This window comes from Haliotis rufescens, unplaced genomic scaffold, assembly GCF_023055435.1.
Source record: "Haliotis rufescens isolate VD_foot unplaced genomic scaffold, xgHalRufe1.0.p SCAF_45, whole genome shotgun sequence".
Classification (NCBI taxonomy): domain Eukaryota; kingdom Metazoa; phylum Mollusca; class Gastropoda; order Lepetellida; family Haliotidae; genus Haliotis; species Haliotis rufescens.
The window spans coordinates 1,565,123-1,586,042 of NW_025964168.1; the positions used below are offsets into that span (position 1 = coordinate 1,565,123).

The 20,920-nt window shown below is 41.4% G+C and overlaps 1 protein-coding gene across 1 annotated transcript; it reads right to left on the minus strand.

The window, feature by feature from the left end:
- Positions 1–302: 302 nt before the first annotated feature.
- On the minus strand, positions 303–14,706 carry LOC124145918 (protein shisa-4-like). The gene is made up of 3 exons (XM_046515890.2): positions 14,572–14,706; positions 6,658–6,921; positions 303–4,113 (listed from the first exon to the last, which is right to left on the minus strand). Exons 1-3 carry the CDS (start codon positions 14,615–14,617, stop codon positions 3,890–3,892), a joined length of 534 nt encoding a protein of 177 aa, XP_046371846.1. The 5' UTR covers positions 14,618–14,706; the 3' UTR covers positions 303–3,889.
- Positions 14,707–20,920: the final 6,214 nt, after the last annotated feature.

Sequence of the window (20,920 nt, forward strand, 5' to 3'; positions counted from 1 at the left end):
ACTGTCACATGATGGAAGACAACCAAGCAGCAGTCGTTTACCTCATATAGCAATCCAAGTTGTTTTGTCTTCAAATCCAAGTGTATACTTTATATCTGTTCAGCACAGATTAACCTGACTTCGATAACGACCGCCGCGTTATACGAACTATATGCGGTTGGATCTGGCGTTACACGGTCTCCGTGAATTCATGCAAAATCACTACTCCATTGCTGACTTTGGTCTTGTGTAGGTCGCGGAATTGATGGAGAGGACACGTTTGTTACAGGTTCGGGAAACCATTGATGACAATAATACATTGGTGTTGAAAGTGAAGTTTTAATACGAGATTTCTGTACAAGTCCATGGAGTCTAAAGTCCAACACGAAAACAGCCGAAGAAGCAGATTAACTTAATGTTATTGTTATTTATATTCTTTTAGTACCAGATGAATGGTTTTCTGATATTGGTAAGATATGTTTCACTGTATATCCCACAAGGACAGATGTACATATAGATTCATGTAGATGTAAAACATTGGTGGGCCTTACAGTATCTAACATACGTAAACTGGCAAATGGGTGAGTGAGTGATGTTTTACGCCGCTTTGGACAATATTCCAGCACCATCAGGGCGGTTTTTAGCAAAGCAGACAGAGAAGTCTCGCTAATTCCGTTCTTTCGTCATGTCGTCTAGTGCGAGGAAAATTCATGGTTCCGACATGATCAAAATCGGGACAAATCTGGGATTCAAACCCACGATCAGCGGATCACGGCCTGGATAAGGGACGCAACTCTGCACAGCGTGATGCCGCGCCCCAGACCATGCACTGGACCGTCTTTGTCCCAAAGTACTGTTATTATAGGAAGGCACTTCTGATACGCAATAAGAAAATGTTACTGGGTTTAACTGACAGTTGAATAGTTACGGACATATCATTTTTAAAAGTCGAACTGACAAACTTTCAGAATTATTCAAGTAATTTGTATTTATTAATTTGTCTGTGCGCCATGGAAGGTTTCGGAGTTACTGGCCAATCAGCGTTCTCCTGAAAAGGAGTAATGAACTTAAATCAAAGGTAAAATATGTATCAGTATAATCAAGCAATACTTTTCGGGAACTTTCGTTTGACAAACTTCGGATGAAGAACAAGTAGATAGTGACACTCACCACAGCAATGTCGCTAGTTCTACATGTGTGTCTCTCCAAGAACGATAAAGAAGATGCCGATGAAGATGACGAGAGAGACACGGGACTTTGGGTGTGGAGGTTGTCTATATCTACTATGTGGAAAATCAGTTGAAATAGAATTGAATGAAGAAGATATTTAATTCAAAATGCTATACAATATACACGTTCTGTAAACGATCGTCGGACACACACTAATATCTAATTGAATTGCATTTCATTGATTGGACCAATCGTTTAGCAGTTCCAAATAGGTCTCAACATAGTACTTATTTCGTTTATCTTTCAACCCTCCCCGATTATCCAGGGTAATATATACTACTAAAACATGTTAAGAACCACCGGATTCTTTCATAGTACTACAGTCAACCTGTCAAGCCAGCATGGCAGCATCGTCACTGTCATACCATGACAGATTAACTGTAATAACATGAAAGAATAGGATGGTTCTTAACTTCTTTTGAGTAGTATATCTCCACTCTATTATCATAGAATGTGGATATAATATCCCGAATTATCGAAAATGAAAAAACATTAACTTAGTATTTGTTTCATTAATATTTTATAATGTGGCGTATTATTTAAATATCATAGATTTATGTTCAATATAATAGATTTTAGTTCAATATATGTATCGATGTTGTGTGACTTATGTCAGCATCATTAACTCTAATACACGTACATATGTTGCTAAATATTAAACACACACACATGTTACACAGTTCTCTAAGTTAATCACAAAAATAATATGACAGTAAACACGATTCAAATGTTTATAAATATCACAGAATATTTGTTCACATTGCAAGTTGTAAATCCACCAATGCACACAGAAAATGACAGTAAATACCATATACACAGTATCAGCAGTAGAGACGTCGTGGTCGGCGAGGTGGTGTAACATGGGGGTATTATTTGTAAATATCTAGAGACCTAATCGGAAAAGAATAAAGCCTTTCGTTCAAATACACCCGTGGATGTTGTATCGAGTATATGTATGGAAACAAGTGGACGTTGCCCCATCGATCATCTGAGAACTTTGTCCACATTTTCATGGCCTTGTGGTCGACATACTGGCTCCCTGATGGTTACTCGAGTGCTGGTGTTCGGTGATCAGTCCCCTGCCTTTGTGAGGCCGAGGGAGCATGTCCAATAAATACTCAAATGAAATTAAAATACATTAAATATTTTTCCACCCAAACTAAGAAATACATTCTAAAATTCTAATTTTGATACCCGTTTTCATAATTCTGGAACGGCCCTTACAACCAAACTCTATTCCTGAATTTACCAATTCATCACCCGATACCAGCTAAATACCAACGCCATCTTCTCATCCACCCTCACCTCATTCCCATAGTGATCCAAGCAGTTTCAATTAAGCTCAGAGACAGACCACTGGGACTAGGATTTTCGCTGGAGACAGATTATATTTTCTGTCAATGCTGCTTAGCATACATTTTTGTATTTGAAATTAGGAGCCACACAATTTTTTAATTTAGAACATCCAACATGTCCGGTTTACTTTCGGGGTAAAATGTTCCATCATATTCGGAAACAGATGATATTTTTCAAATAAATATTTTCAAATATCGACCCCTACCTAAACCTAGCAGTCGACCATTTACTGTATCACAATGTTTTATATTCCTGAATTCAACTTCCCAATTAAAATATTCCACAAGTTGATATACCGGATGGTAATTGGGGTATAGATTGATCGTTGATCCTTTGTTCCGCCCGACGGCGAAGCACAAAGCAGCCAATCCTGATCTCCGGATATACGTGATCACGAGACGGGTTCCGGGATATAAACTCGCAATATCAACACACGCTTTCTATTGGTTTCTTTTATACTGGCCATCATCGCATGGCTGTATACACACTCTCTTTAACAAAGCATGTAGATTTCTCGGTAGAAATATAGATCAAATGTTTCGTTCCAAAGGAAGGATCAATACATGCAATTGTCAGTTTGAATATAAATAATTGATCAGCTTCGATTCGCCCGGTCTAGATCGAATGCCGAGAATTCAACATAGCAGAAATGAGATCAAAATCATCTGGATGGCCTATCACACTATTGTCTCGGGGTACGGTCATTATTACAGGAAACGTTTAAGTGAAATTGTACATGGTCACATTTGAAAGTCACGACATACTACTGAAAGTTGAATGAAAGTTTTAGAACATACAAAACAGCAGTTTTCAAGTCACATTTGAAAAAAAGGTTCACAAACAATGTATCATATATACAAAAGGATAAACACATAATTATACTATATAAAAGCAAGAAAAATGTACATAATCTCATAAAAATATACATCTGAAGGCCCCGGTAGGCAAAGACACCTGAAATATAAGTAGTTTCCCAATACAGCAGTTTAAATAATCAGCAATTTGTCTGAAAGGATATTAAATTTGTTTTAGTTTTCGATGTTTTTTAAAATTTTTATATAGGTAGGTTCAATGTCAGGTTTTAAAAAACTTCTAACATGAAGTCATTTAACTCATTGTCCAGACTAATGATAAATGGGCATTTTAAATTATTTACATTTTTGAGTTTTCAAAGATTTTATTCTCGAATGCCATGAAAGATAAATCGTGACAAAAATCCATCATCTCCTACAAATCGTTAAATTCTGAAATCCGAAACATCCAGTTCACATTTTGTTGTTTACGTTTTGTTGTTTACGTTGGTCGAAGATGGTGATCTGGGGCTTCAGTTTGAAGTGTAGGGAGGTGGAGGGGTCACCCCCGAATCAGCAAGGGGCTGGACCTTCCCTCCCTGGGCGCCATAGAGAAGCTGTTGTTCTGGGGGGACGTACATCGGAGGGGGGTAGTTGGGGTTAGGCTGGTACCCCGGGGGTGGGCGTGGAATCGGTCCCTTGTAGCCGTCACTGTAGTAATCTGCGTAGGGGTGTCCCGGGTAGGCGGGTGGGCCTTCTGAAACAAGTGTCATACAATCAGTTAAGACATCTTGCGCTTCACCGGCTGATGTACAAGCTTAGGGGTGTCGATGCTTTGCGATTTAAAAAACAAACAAATTAATTGGTATTATATTCCAGGTATACTTAAACATATAAAATCATATAGAATTTGATTTTTTATGATACCGTACACGATACGCCGACCTAATTATCGATCTTGCTATAATTCTTCATCGATTTTAGAAAGTAATATTTACTATGTTTTGTTTAAGTGACCCGGATTGACTGCACAGGCTAACATGTCGTTACCATGACAATGAACAAACTTCTGAATCTGATTGCGTAACAGTTAAAGAACGAACCCACATTAACCCATGAGAGTTAAACGCTAACTGGTTGATAGCAACGGCCTCTTGTTAGCTTTGTTGGTTCAATCAGAAATAGCCTAAATCTTACTATGACGCCCCCACTAGCAGTAAAACGGTACTAGAAATAAGACTTAAAAGTGTAATTTGGGTTTAACGCCGCTTAGAACAGTATTCCAGTTATATCATATTGTGTCAGCTTAATGTGGGAGGAAAGCCCGAAGTGATGCAGGTCTCAGACGTTTACCACGTTGGTGAAACCCACGAGCACGGGTATGGTGCAGACAAACCTAGAAACATAATCGGGGCGAACCGGGATTCGAACCAAAGATAATAGGTTTCTGGTGTTTCCAAGGGACGCAACTCTGTACAACGAATTGTGAAGTCTAAGACGACTGGGCTACTCGTGTTCATAAACAGGAAAGGGAATTGACAACGTGATGGGTTGATCAATCCATCTCTCTTTAGTTACCCACGAGAGGATACTTCCCGGGGTAGAATAGGTCTTCAGCAACCCAGGCTTGCCGTAAAAGGCGACTATGCTTGTCGTAAAAGGCGACTAACGGGATCGGATGGTCAGGCTCGCTGACTTGGTTGATACATGTCATCGATCCCAATTGCGTGGATCGATGCTCATGATGTCAATCACGGATTGTCTGGTCCAGACTCGATTATTTTACAGACCGCCGTCATATAGCTGGAATAGTGCTGAGTGCGGCGTAAAACAACAAACAAACAAAAATCCAGTCAATGGTTTATAAAGACATGCCATTGCACAAATCAGGTACGTTTTGTCATATCTGTGTTTCAGGATTGATGGCATATTGATGCATGTGTTGTTTCCAGTGTTTGAAGATCCCCTGTAATGTGATTGAGTACCTGAGTTACATATCAACATATCATGGCGTCAGTTGCGGTGAGGTACGACTGACTGACGTGAGCGGATATGCTGCTGAGAAACCAAAGATCCCAATCGGGTGGAACACCGACCCACGGGTTTTAACATGTTAGATATCTAAGACGTCTTGGACCAAGTTAAAGGGAGCTTACACCTGCGTTCTGGTACCGATTTCCAGTGAAGACCATGTGCTTCGTACAAGTGAAATTGGCACGTTCTTTCTATGTAATCCGGATAATCATGAATTGTTAAACTGAGAAGCATTATATAATTTGCGATGGCAGGCAGACTAGACAAGTTAGAATTACTTGAATCAAATTTGCCGAGACTGGCGATTTTCCTAAACCCTGAACACCTGTGATATTCGTATCCGTGATGAGATATGTCAGCAACAAAAGGCCCTGGGCCCCGTTCCACAAAGCGATCGTAGCGCTACGACTATCATAAGTCTATGTTAACGTATTGGAGTTACGATCGTCTTTGCGCTTCGAGCGCTTTGTGGATCGAGACCCAGAACTGTACTCTCGGTTGTAATAAAATATTGTGATGAAAGATAACAAAGGTTGCCGAAAAACATTGATATACGGCGAAATCACTGAATACGGAATCGGGGCCCGTTCCACAAAGCGGTCTTAGCGGTAAGAGGATCGTATCTTCCTTTCTTTAACAATGATTCACGACATTCGTGACCAACTCGTGTTATTCCGGGACAAGCCGAATAGCGACTCGTGCCCTTCTCATGGTCATTTTTGCGACCGGGTTCCGTCTTGGCGCAAACGGGCATACCTAAAACAATTGTCAACTCGTTGCTAATGGTTCACATATATTTCCCCATATATTATATATATTTCAGATGCAATTTAAAGCACATCTGGACATGAGGAATTATACAGTATGATTGAACACATTTAACTGTGTCTTGGGTATATTTTTAAATGCAAGACTTGTAAAATCAAAAATTATTTCTGAGGGGTTCTTTGACGAAGAACTTGAAATCATACGCGCATTCTGATTGGTTTGTCGTATTTTCGCACATAACATTCATCGATAGGGGGACGAGTCTTCTTGCAGGTTACGGAAAGGGGCGAGTGGTGACGAATGTGATTCACGAAAGTCTAGCGCCAAGGTCGCTTTGTGGAACCAGAGCCAGATTGAAAACGAAATCAGGTACTTCAAGGTGTGGGCCGTCACGAAATGGCTTCCGATGTTCGCTTTTAGTCTTGAATCCTTATGTATAGTTCACTGATGCTAATAATGTATAGTACCGTCACTACCAATATGCATGTTTGGTACTTACTCGCTTGTGACACAATGTTGACCTGTTCGTTCTGTCTGGGCTGGAGACGGCGCCTGTTGCGTGTCTGCTGTTTGATGCAGCAGACGATGATTGCAATGATGGTGGCAACAAGGATGACGCACCCGATGCCGATGCCGACTATCATGGAAAGTGGGTCACAACATTTCTGGTCGTTGGTGCTGCCGCAGCAGCCATACTCACAGTTGTAGGAATGTCCCTTTATCTTGGAGAAGCATGACTCTTCGCCAAGACCCAGGACGAGGTCTGGAAGGAAAGATTGACGTAGTATATAATAATGCTGCAGTGCTGTGTTGTATGGTGATACAGCAATTCCATGTTATTATAAGCGATTAATAGCGTTATTGTTCAGGGTGCCATTATCCTCCACATTAGCAGTGGTGGACACCGAGGGTTGGGGTGGTGATAGGGGGGGGGAGGATGGAATTGTTCTTGGGGTGGTCATCCGTCCTCTTTATACATCTGATGACATTTGATTCGCTGTGCAGAGTTGCGTCCCTTGGGCACGCCAGAAACCTATGATTGTGGGTTCGAATCCCGGTTCGCCCCGATTATGTTTCTAGGTTTGTCAGCACCATACCCGTGCTTGTGGGTTTCACCGAGGCGGTAAACGTCTGAGACCTGCATCACTTGGGACTTTCCTCCCACATTAAGCTGACACGCCGCGATATAACTGGAATACTGTTAAAAGCGGCGTTAGACCCAACTCACTCACTCACTCTGATGACATTTTGTATGCACATTGACTACAATGATAACATGTTGATCTGATTGTTAAAGCAAAGTTCATAATGGGTGATATAACGTGTTATTGAATGTTTTGGCAGGCTTTTGGGCCGACTCAAACTGATGATACAAATGGAACGCCCCCACGCCATCAACCATTGGTAATCTTTGTCTGGTCCAGCCTGGACTATAAACAATATCTAATGATATAGCTGGAATGATGCCGAGTGCGGCGTAAAACAGTATGAAATTGAACATGGTGTCTGTTGTATGTGTTTTTTCTTTCCTCTTCAATTGTATGTCATTGACCTTTCTGATCAAGTATAACATCACATACAAATACAAGCGAGCTGCAAAAACCTTTGTGGTTCAATGTCGTTGTGGTTTTGTTCATTGTTTAAGATATTATCAGGTATTTCTTGCATGTTTCTATAGTAAAACAAGATCTAGATCTAGACGCACACTCATCTTCCCGAGGCAAGGGCGTTAACTGACTGTAAAAGTCCAGTTTCCACCGGACTTTTATTGTCATTTAATTCCTTTGCCTCGGGAAGAAGGACATGTACTACGCAAATACCGGTATGATGAGAATGATTCAGATACAGATAAAAGTGTATGTCAACAACCCAGCAGCATCCATCAGTGAGAGTATGATGTTATTAATTAACCATGAGACATCATGGAAAGCATTGTAACACTATTAATTCATTGACAAACGTTAAATACTAATTAGTAATTCAAATATGAATAGAATAGAATAAGGGATCATAGAATATATTTATGGCTGCGTACTTCCTAACGTGTCCTTACGTGTGCACATCAGAACTAAAACGTAGTCCATCAATTCGTTAAATGTGTGACTGTAAGTGTATTAAAGGTGAACTCCAGTTGGTAATCAACTTACAGCATGTAGATCTGTAAACGAACAAATCACCTAAAGGTACGAATGTTAGTTATATTTAATAAATTACTGACTTCTAATGATGTATCTAATTTTGTAGATTGTGCTACATATTTTAAGAAATCTCTCAAATAGAAGCACGGAGAGTTTATTTGTAACGCCGAATATGTGCAAAGTGTGATCTAATTTCTGCTGTGCCCCGTCGTTGCTCGATTATTGCTAGAAGCGTACAATCGTTTTCACTCACTCTCAAATAACTTTGCTGTTTACATCGTATTGTGTACATTATGTATTATAATGTTCCTGATCTGACTACTAAGATAATTGTGGAGTCAGTTCATTACACGGACCTTAAACAACAAACCGACATAGACATACAAGCAGAGCTCCAGATAAGCTTTTGGTGTTTTAAAATCATTGGGTATCAGTAATTCTATCTGGGTATTCAAATTTCTATTACCCACTAGTTTTTTCACATGTGGGTATTTAAGTTAAATATTTAAAAACACTATTCATCTAGTCCCTGCAAACTGGTGTCGTGTGGGTTAGAGAGCTTTATAGGACTCAAAAATACCACGATACTTCCACAAGAAAGTGTGATGGCAAATGATCATGATGTAACTGTTATCGTGGAGTTTGGCAAGGTTGACGGAATGCCCGTTTATAATTTCAAAATAAGTTGCTGATTTGCTAATCGAATATGCAGGGTTACTTCACAATATTTTGATGATACGCACAAGTTTTTGTAGCGTAACTGTAATGTTCGTTGCGTATTTGATACGTTTGGATTTTATTTTACTGCATATTTCTGCATTTCTGATGCGTGTTTTACGCAGATACGCAGCTTATCTGGAGCTCTGCATACAAGTATATTGTTTTCCTGACGTCTTCCATGTCAACACGGTGTCACATCTGATGCAGATATATCACGCACTGTGTGACGATTCACCATCTGGCAGGCCAGAGACAGAGTGAGTTCGGTTTAACGCTTTAAACGGTATTTCAGTTATATAACGGTGAGTGAGTGAGTGAGTGAGTGAGTCGGGTTTAACGCCGCTTTTAACATTATTCCAGTTATATCACGGCGTGTCAGCTTAACGTGGGAGGAAAGCCCGAAGTGATGCAGGTCTCAGACGTTCCCACTTTTGTGAAACCCACGAGCACGGGTATGGTGCTGACACACCTAGAAACATAACTAGGCGAACCGGGATTCGAACCCACGTTCATGGCAAGACCAAGGGGCGCAACTCTGCACAGCGAATTCGGTGTCTTAGACAGCTGGGCCACCCGTGTAACCGACACCGACATATCTGACAGGTTACAACCCGTTTTGTAATGAAGTTGCAAAGTGTAATATTATTACAAAACGGGTTGAGAGTCTTTTATATATGCAACTTTATTACAAAAGACTCTCAACCCTTTTTGTAATAATCATTACACTTTGAAACGATTCCAATGTTAGGTCAACCTTTCATCGATATGATGACGACCAATCTTAACTTAAATACCGTTTGTGTTCCTAATTGAACTTATAAGCAAGTTATGGGTGCCAATTGAACACTTTCAGCATCATTCACCACGTTTATTACACTTTGCAACTTTATTACAAAACGGGTTGCTATGTGCATTTCACTTTGTAATAAGACTCTCAACCCGTTTTGTTATAATTATTACACTTTGCAACTTTATTACAAAACGGGTTGTAACCTTAACAGCTCATTGTACGGACACGCAGGCACAAACCAGACGGCGTGCAATATTAATGTAGCCGTTAGTCGAGCAGCTGATACAATGGCTGAACACTAGCTTCGTCCCAGGAGCTGCCTCCCCGTCAGGTACAGATCGATTTACAGGGACCATTCAGTCACTGATTGCGCATGCGTGAGATCAGTCAGGTGTGTTGCCTCAGGAAGTAAGCAATCTATCCGCTGTAGAGCCGATGTACTCCCCAGGTGGGACTGTAGGTCTTCATTTGAAATGCTATAGATCGTACCGTCTAGTTCAAAATGACATTCTATCGTTATCCCACACAAATGTCTATTTGTCCGGTGTTACTATTTCAAAAGATATATAAGGGCACGGGTGGCCCAGTCGCCTAAGGCGCCGCAATTCGCTGTGCAGAGTTGCGTGCCTTGGGCACGCCAGAAACCTATGATTGTGGGTTCGAATCCCGGTTCGCCCCGATTATGTTTCTAGGTTTGTCAGCACCATCCCCGTGCTCGTGGGTTTCACCGAGGCGGTAAACGTCTGAGACCTGCATCACTTCGGGTTTTCCTCCCATATTAAGCTGACACGCCGGGATATAAGTGGAATACTGTAAAAGCGGCGTTAAACCCAACTGACCCACTCACTCAAAAGATATATAACGTCGTGTGAACAATGTGGATTAAACAAACCTTTCAAAAAGTCATGATATATATTTGTTCATATGCTGTATGTTTGACTTTTTAAAACACAAAGTGATCCCAGATTAAATGAAAAAGAAGTATTATGTTTCTAGGTAATCCCATTATGACAATAAATAGTTACGTTTGCATGTAAGTATATGTCACGCATCCAGGCGAGATGAGTGAGTGAGTACGCCGCTTTTAATATTATTCTGGCAATATCACGACGGGGGACACAAGAAATGGGCTTCACACATTGTACCCAAGTGGGGAATCGACCCCGGGTCTTTGGTTCGCGAACGCTTTAACCGCAGGGCTACATCAGGCGGCGACATGATGTTCGTCCCATTGTTCAGCGACCAACGACAAGCTTTGTTCTCAGGTTCTATACACAACCTTTGACAATACGTTTCATGGTACAACTGTCCATTGTTGAACTGCGACTCATTAATACCCTCCAGTGAAATACGGTATACCAGTATAACACAGAGACTCTGAACAGGTTGAAAGCAGGTTGCTGGGCAATCCACAGTTGTCAGTGAGACCGATTGTACCGCATTGTGTCTAGATATCAAGTATAAAATGAATGCTGATGTGTGTGTGTGTTGACAAACAGACTTGTCTTTGTCAGCGTAGCCGTGCCATGAATAATGTAATACTCTCCAATGTTCAGTCAACTGGAGATCAACATAAAACTAAAAGCGAGCCTCTCATGCTATGGAATACGTCAATATACTGCAGTACTTTCAGGTCGATAGAGATAACCGTATAGCTTCATTTTTGAAAAAAAATAGGGGAAATGGTACCACAGTGCTTTAAGACGCAGGAACTCGCTGTACAGAGTTGCGTCCCTTAGCCGCACCAGGAGCCCCTGGTCTTTGGTCAGGATCCAAGACTGGCCGTGATTACGATTCATGCCAGCACCGTGACGTTGGTTTTAACGAAATGATCTGCCGCGTATGGTCAGGGTCACTTTAGACTGACATCAAATACTGTTTATTAGAAGTTAACCCCAACACAGCACTCTCCACACATACTTCTCCAACTACGTGAACGACAACTACCACAATGCACAGCTAAAATAGAAAGACTCATAACTCTAGATTTATCAATTTTCATCTGGTACCAAGCGAGAGAATTGGGTTTAAACTTTAACGCCGCATTGAACAATACTGTGACATCATACGGTGAAACCTACCAGTGAGTGAGTGAGTGAGTGAGTTTGGTTTAACGCCGCTTTTAACAGTTTTCCAGTTATATCACGGCGTGTCAGCATAATGTGGGAGGAAAGCCCGAAGTGATGCAGGTCTCAGACGTTTACCACTTCGGTGAAACCCACGAGCACGGGTATGGTGCTAACAAACCTAGAAACATAATCGGGGCGAACCGGGAGTCGAACCCACAATCATAGGTTTCTGGCGTGCCCAAGGGACGCAACTCTGCACAGTGAATCGCGGCGCCTTAGACGACTGGGCCACCCGTGCCCCCGTAAAACCCACGAGCACGGCATGGTGCTGACAATCATGGTAACATAATCGGGCGAGTTTGGGATTCGTACCCACAGTAACCGTTTCCTGGAACGACTGAGGGACGCAACACTGCACATTGAATTGCCCGGCGCCTTAGACGACAGAACCACCCGTGCCCGTTGCTAGTAGTGAGTGAGTGAGTGAGTTGGGTTTAACGCCGCCTTGAACAGTATTCCAGTTACATCATGGCGTGACAGTTTGATGTGGGAGGAAAGCCCCAAGCAGGTCTCAGACGTTTACCACTTTGGTGAAACCTACGATCTGGAGTATGGAGCAAAACCTAAAAACACGAGAAACGTAATCGGTTTAACAGTTATTCGAACCCAGGATCATAGGTTTCTGGCGTGCCCAAGGGACGCAACTCGGCAACAACAGGGCCAACCGTGCCACCTAATGTCTTTGTTAGTAAAAAGTACATACATTGTACGGTGCTTCAATTTAAACTTGTTTTATGAATAAGTGAGTGAGTGAGTTAAGATTTTATGTCACATCGGCATTATTTCAGCCATATCGTGACTTTCAAAGGTTATACATAATAAATACGTGTAAACTATAAAAAACCTGTCAACAAGGGACAGTCAAATAACCAGACTTATCACAGATTATTATTTAAAACTAGCATGGAACCATAAAAATACATCACTAGACAGGACAAAACATTATAAAAAAGAGCTATAGATCGCCAGCAACTGAAGGTAGATCGTTTTATGAATTAAACAAGGTACACGCAAAGAGGACATCCAAGCATGAATATATATATCTTGTTCCATATCTGATCAGGGGCGGTCGGGTAGCCTAGTGTTAAAAGCGTTCGCTCGTCACGCCGAAGACCCGGGTTTGATTCCCGATATGGGTACAATGTGTGAAGCCCATTTCTGGTGTCCCCCGCTGTGATATCGCTTGAATATTGCAAAAAGCGGCGTAAAATTAAATCAGGCCCTCCTACATATCTATTACTTCTGTTATACCACACGGATGAGCGTCACCACATCCTGACACCGTTAAGGACATGTACGTGTACTACTGGACGCTTCATAGCGTACACTGGTTGTCAGTAATTAAATGCCATAACATTGACACAGGACCCGTGAAGATCCGGAGTAGAATAGGTCTTCAGCAACCCATGCTTGCCGTAAAAGGCGACTGTTCTTGTCGTAAGAGGCGACTAACGGGATCGGGTGGTCAGGCTCGCTGACTTGGTTGATGCATGTCATCGTATCCCAATTGCGTGGATCGATGCTTATGATGTCAATCACTGGATTGTCTGGTCCAGACTCGATTATTTACAGACCGCCGTCATATAGCTGGAATACTGCTGAGTGCGGCTTTAAACAAAAAACAAACAAACATGTCCAAAACGAGTAAGTGTCGAAATGAAGTCAAGTTCTCATACATATAAACATATCTGATAACAATCATGACAAGTTCTAAATGTTAAGTTTCCGAAATTATGTAGAGCTAGTGGACCGTAAAGATCCCTAGGCCCACCTTGTTCTTTACGAAACAGCTAACAACACACTGAGCGTTTTACTTTACGTGCAGACTGATGTTTTTCTATGCAATAGGTCAAAACACATGAGACCGCCTCCGTGGTCTAGTGGCAGAGCGTCCGCCCGGAGAGCGGAAGGTCCGGGGTTCGATCCCCGGCCGCGTCATAGCAAAAGACGTTTAAAGATGGTACTTGTTGTTACCCTGTCTGGCGCTCGGCATTAAGAGGTTGAAACAAGGACTGGTCGGCTCGGAGTCAGTATACTGTTTCTGAGTGGGGTATTCATGTTAAACTGCTGCACGGTATCTCAGTGGGCTAGCACTATAAATCGGCATCAGTCCGGACTAGTCCAAGCAGCCACACATACACACACACACACAAACACACACGTACATGCGCGTCACTATATAAGTGCAATAATCTTGGACGCGACGTTAAACCCCATTTCACCTGAACTGTTACCTATACACTTATCGACGAAGCCGAAACGTCGTTTAACTGACAGGCGACTTCAAGGGGTGTGAGCACCATTGCAATCATGAGTAATCTAGGTCGTAAGGATTTCTAATATCTACCCTTTACAGAAATATACTACCCAATATCTCCCAGTAACCTTTAAATGTCCCTTAAATTGCCGCAAAACTAAAATACCAAGCCGCCAACCTGTTATCGTTAGTGTTGTTGCACAAGCTAAATCAGTCAGGCACGCAATCGATGACTTCCTCGTCAGATACCCACCCAGCGTTCACCCGGGATCGCCATGGATCCACCCCGTTACCTCGGCTCCAGGATTGGATAATCTATTACCAACATATTTCTCGGAATATACACAGAATTTTGTATCACAATATTTCAAGAGCTTACCTTGTATATAGAATAAAAGAAATGTTATTATCCAAGATGTCACCATTTTGTTCCTGTTCAAAATGTCCGTCAGTGCCGGAAGTGACGGAGAGGGTTGTGTTGGCTATAGACGATCAGGTCGTTGCTTGGCAACAAGTAAACACGCCAAGGTTTACAATCGATGACAAAATTATACGTCTCCGTGGCTGAAGAGAGAAGAAATCCATATCATTTCAGTGTGTGCTGGCTGCTTCATCGCGTGGCTTTACTATTCTCTATTGTTAAAGAGGATACCTTCAACCAGCGTCAATATATGGTTTGTATTGTACTCGGTAAATTGAGCTGGGTTGTGTGTTACACACTGATAGGTGACACATGAGATAAAGGTTTTATAGAGGACAGGACGTTTCATTTAATAATTTATTCATCTGCCATCAAGGCGATATATCTTACCGTGGCGGAAATGGTTAAAATGCGTACGTGTGTGCATGTGGAAATTATTAATTATCTAGAAAACATTTATAGGTGTCTTCCTATTTTTATTCCCTTATTTTCTTTATATTAAACATGGCGCGCTAGAGGTACGCCAAACCCAAGACGATCTCATTTGTGGTCATAACATCTGCAGGTCACGGGTGATCCAGGGGTTTATATCGCCGAAAATAGCTGAGCAGAGTTATGTTCCTTGATCGTACCAGGATTCGTTTATCGTGGGTTCGAATCCAAGAGCGTCCTGATTGGTATCCGTGATTTATCAGCAGTATACCCGTGTCCATGGGTTTCTTCAGGCTTTCCTCCTACGCCACGTCTGAAGTGACGGAACACATGATTCTTACATAATACTATAGTAAACCTGTCTATGCCAAGATGCATTTTTTATTTCGCTGGAGAAAAAAGGCGTTCCCTAAAGCTTCCCTGACGTTTTGAAAAGCATTGAACAGGGACTGATGTGCTCAACACATAGTAAGTGAGCGAGTTGGGTTTAACGCCGCTTTTAACATTATTCCAGTCATATCACGGCGTGTCAGCTTAATGTGGGAGGAAAGCCCGAAGTGATGCAGGTCTCAGACGTTTACCACTTTGGTGAAACCCACGAGCACGGGTATGGTGCTGACAAACCTAGAAACATAATCGGGGCGAACCGGGATTCGAACCCACAATCATAGGTTTCTGGCGTGCCCAAGGGACGCAACTCTGCACAGCGAATCGCGGCGCCTTAGACGACTGGGCCACCCGTGCCCCCCGTGCCATCATGAGCTGTAAATAACTTTAAAGTGATCAGACCAGTTTTCAATACCAATATTATTATGACAGTGCGGAGTTGTCCCACGGTTTAAGAGTTGACCAATATAGTTTACTCCATACGGTACCCCTCTGCGTGTAATCGGACACATCGGAAATGGTCGTTTAAGTTCGTTTTGGAGTAGGGGAAGGCTCCTAGGTGCCGTCTGTGTGTGCTCTCACGCCGACTTCTTGACATAATATATGTTTTTAATGTTCTGCACTTTTTAATATGATTAAAATGGATCAAGTGTTTCTCATACTGATATTAATTCTAAGTCGATTAAATGGTTTGTTTACGGTAGACGAATTTATATAAGACCATAGTGTCATTGCCAAACCCTTTAGTTCAATTCTAATTGATCCAGACAGCACATATTTTTGAGGATATCATCATCGCATCTCTCTTTTTTGGGTACCGTTAATGAAGAAGAAAATATTTTATTTATTGGAAAAATAACCTTTTAATTATGTTTCATAGAGAGAAGATTCTAGAGGGTGTGCAACGCGTCCGTCACGTGTGTGACAACCGTCTGATTTTTTTTTTTATTTAAACATATTTATTCACAAGGAGTGAACGGGATTGGGGGACAAGTCCTTCCAACTTAGAATGCCCCCTCCCTGGTATTTACAAAATTTTCACAATTTCAAATTCAATATATATGCAAACAACACTATACATGTAGATGAGAGAGAGAGAGAGAGAGAGAGAGAGAGAGAGAGAGAGAGAGAGAGAGCGAGAGAGATACATTGTTGAATGAACAGTTCTTTACACAAATCGTTTAGTTGTACATATATATAATGTTGTACTGCCTTAAATATAGCTCCATTTTCTGTAACAACGTGATCTGCATTGCCGTATAACAGTAAGTGTACATCAACAGGTATGTTATGAACAATATTTTTAAGGCTGTTTAACATAATTTCACTCTGATGACTAAATCATAATTCAATTGACTGCACATGTATCTCAGTTTTGTGTGTAAGATATTATATTTTCTTTTTCCATAAGCGAAGTACGCAGGTGACGTGGGGTGGTGCTTTTGTAACGAATTTTTAAAACAAGAAATCGTAGAATTTCGATCTGATAACGGAATAGAGTTCCACAATCGGATAGACGATAGGTAAAAGGATTCACACGAATGTCTTAGTCTTGTGAGAGGAACACTGATGTTTTCAGAGTTTCTGAGACTGTATGAGTTTTTTGCAGCAACGGTTTTGGGTAGAATATCTGTTAGATAGGAAGGGGCCATGTTATGATTAATTTTGAAGAAAAGACAAAGTTTGCGTTTCTTTCAACGCTCAACTAAGGGTTCCCAACCGGTTTCGTAATATAATGAATGCCTCGGGGCATATTTAGGTAGACCAGTTACAATGCGTGCAGCTTCTAATCGTAATTGTTCTAATTTCTCACTTTGTCCTTCGGTGCAACCATCCCAAACCTCACATGCGTATTCAAAGTGTGGTCTTATGAACATTTTATATATATTGTTAATAGTATTTCTGTGAAGTAGATGTTTGAGTTTTCTCATTGAGGAAATCATCTTGAAAGTTGATTTAATTATGGTATCTATATGACAAGACCATTTGCCACTGGCTTCAAGTATAACACTCAAGTGCTTATGACTGTTTACAGAGCTGATTTCTTTTCCGTTGAAATATAGTTTGTTGTCTTTGCGAGAGAATAGAACCGATTTGGTCTTTTCGGGATTGTAAGTTATGAGCCAAAGTTTCGCCCATTCACTTAAGATTGCTAAATTTGTGCTTAAGGAACGTTCCAGTACACTGTTATCATTGGATGACATACAAATCGATGTATCGTCGGCAAACAGTCTTGTCATACAGTTTAATTTATCAGCAATGTCATTTACATAAACAATAAAGAGTAAAGGGCCAAGCACGGACCCCTGTGGCACGCCAGCCTTCATGTAGCTTGGTTTGGATATTTCCCCATTCACAAATACGCTTTGGCTACTATGGCTGATAATCCATCTGCAACGCGCTGAACACGGGTGTGCACAATTTCGCCACTCGTGTGCAACGCATGACACACCCATTAGAGAGGGAACAAACTTTTGACCAAAGGAGGACCCATGTTAAGATGAGATTGGAAGTAGTAACAAGGAGATTATTTTGATATCCTGACGATCTATGATATGTACTTGCTGATGTCTCATTTTCAGATGTGATTTTGTTGGAAAATATGAAAAAAAATACCTGAATGATGCTGGAAAATGTTATTGTCATGAAAAAATTGTGTGAATTGACATTAAACGTCTGTAGTACGACTTCCAGTGAGGTTTGGTGGAGCATTGTTTTATTGGACCCTCATTACATGATGGTTGGGTCTCTTTGTCTCAGCTCAGTAGCCGTGACGCTGAGGAAGAGCAGCATTTACTTAATGAGAGTATGTTATATCATGTAGGATACATCTGGGGAGAGGGTTCTACTAGTTGCCGTTCTGCAGGAAGAGCAGCATTAACTTAATGAGAGTATGTTATATCATGTAGGATACATCTGGGGAGAGGGTTCTACTAGTTGCCGTTCTGCAGGAAGAGCAGCATTTATTTAATGAGAGTATGTTGTATCATGTAGGATACATCTGGGGAGAGGGTTCTACTAGTTGCCGTTCTGCAGGAAGAGCAGCATTTACTTAATGAGAGTATGTTATATCATGTAGGATACATCTGGGGAGAGGGTTCTACTAGTTGCCGTTCTGCAGGAAGAGCAGCATTAACTTAATGAGAGTATGTTATATCATGTAGGATACATCTGGGGAGAGGGTTCTACTAGTTGCCGTACTGCAGGAAGAGCAGCATTTACTTAATGAGAGTATGTTATATCATGTAGGATACATCTGGGGAGAGGGTTCTACTAGTTGCCGTACTGCAGGAAGAGCAGCATTTACTTAATGAGAGTATGTTATATCATGTAGGATACATCTGGGGAGAGGGTTCTACTAGTTGCCGTACTGCAGGAAGAGCAGCATTTACTTAATGAGAGTATGTTATATCATGTAGGATACATCTGGGGAGAGGGTTCTACTAGTTGCCGTACTGCAGGAAGAGCAGCATTTACTTAATGAGAGTATGTTATATCATGTAGGATACATCTGGGGAGAGGGTTCTACTAGTTGCCGTACTGCAGGAAGAGCAGCATTTACTTAATGAGAGTATGTTATATCATGTAGGATACATCTGGGGAGAGGGTTCTACTAGTTGCCGTACTGCAGGAAGAGCAGCATTTACTTAATGAGAGTATGTTATATCATGTAGGATACATCTGGGGAGAGGGTTCTACTAGTTGCCGTACTGCAGGAAGAGCAGCATTTACTTAATGAGAGTATGTTATATCATGTAGGATACATCTGGGGAGAGGGTTCTACTAGTTGCCGTACTGCAGGAAGAGCAGCATTTACTTAATGAGAGTATGTTATATCATGTAGGATACATCTGGGGAGAGGGTTCTACTAGTTGCCGTACTGCAGGAAGAGCAGCATTTACTTAATGAGAGTATGTTATATCATGTAGGATACATCTGGGGAGAGGGTTCTACTAGTTGCCGTACTGCAGGAAGAGCAGCATTTACTTAATGAGAGTATGTCATATCATGTAGGATACATCTGGGGAGAGGGTTCTACTAATTGCCGTACTGCAGGAAGAGACCGCGAGGTTGGGTATAAGATGGCCGTTGCATAATGGCCGCCAGGAGAGGTAAAAAGTGAGCTTTGACTGAGTCAGTTAAAAGGATAAAGCAGTGCTGTTTTCATAGGTCTGTTGAATAAACTCCAAGCGCTACTGTCAATATCTTCTTCGCGATCCTTGATACGTCATTGTGGCATTTACAATATCTACTGAACAACAAAAGTTCCTGTGACATTGAATAAGATTTAATGCAAAGTTATGTTTTTTACCAAATCTGAATCAATTTCGGTTTGCAACAGATAAAAGACTCCTGTAAGTGTTCAAATGGTTTAATTTGCCATACTGACTTCAGAAAATGCATGATTTCATTAAAAAAAACATGAACTTGCCAACATGTCAATTTACAAATCAATAGCGTGTGTGTCCACCTCTGGTTGCGATGCAAGCAACACATCTTGGTCTCATGGAATGGACTAGGCGTCGCACAAAGCCCTGTGGGATATCTGTCCATATCTGCTGGAGCATTTATCTTATTCAATGTCACAGGAACTTTTTTTGTATACTTTGGTTTACTGATCAAAAGCAGGACAGGATTTTGATGAGGATAAGTGCTCTCCCTTGCAGTTTGGACATCTGATCTCATTTGTGCATTCTGAACTCTCGTGAGTTTCACTGCAACGGAAGCACCTTGCCTTGTTAGTGCAAGTTTTGGCCCCGTGACCAAATTTTTGACACTCCACTCCGATGTTAAAGTAACCAGCTTTTATGAACTTTGGAAGTGTTGTCACAGAAAAAGTAAAAAGGTAGGTTTGGGTATTGATAATGGTTCCATCTTGAGTTTTTCCGGTAAACCGCCTAACTGTGGTGACACCTTGATTTATAGTTCGGTTGATATCTCTTCTTCTGTCATGTCTGACAGACAGCGAGCTCGATCACGAACGATGCCCCTACATGAGTACAATGTCTTGTGCGCTAAGACAACAACCTGTGTGTTTACAAACTGCTGAAGACCAAGCAGATTGACAGACTGTTGTCTCTGTGCTCATTCCACAAGGATGAATCCACCATGGAGACGTGTTACATTTTTAACTTCACCACAGGCACTTGGTATGCCCTTCGAGATCGCAAACAGGTTGAGTTTTAAAGGACTTTCATCACCAGTTGAAATCACTAAGAATCTTGGCCAAGATTCAGGAAATATATGAGATAATTCATCATCAGATGATGAAGAAAGGTTTGCTTTAGATGAACCAGTAGATGGATTGGTAGCCATGGTATAGTAATAATATTCAGCACCCCTGCTCCCCACCCACCATCGAGTGTCAACAAGGACGATGTTGCAATGGAAGCCAGCCTGCAACATCAGAGTTACAGGGATGTTATACTCCAGAAATAGTGACATGGATAGCTGTTGTTAATAAAAGGAGAAATGTCAGGCTGGTTCG

Coding starts and splice junctions, on each gene's coding strand:
- LOC124145918 (XM_046515890.2), bottom strand. CDS start 14,617: ATGGTGACATCTTGGATAATAACATTTCTTTTATTCTATATACAAG. Junction 6,922..14,571: donor TCTTTTATTCTATATACAAG/GTAAGCTCTTGA, acceptor CTTTCCTTCCAG/ACCTCGTCCTGGGTCTTGGC. Junction 4,114..6,657: donor CAACATTGTGTCACAAGCGA/GTAAGTACCAAA, acceptor CACTTGTTTCAG/AAGGCCCACCCGCCTACCCG.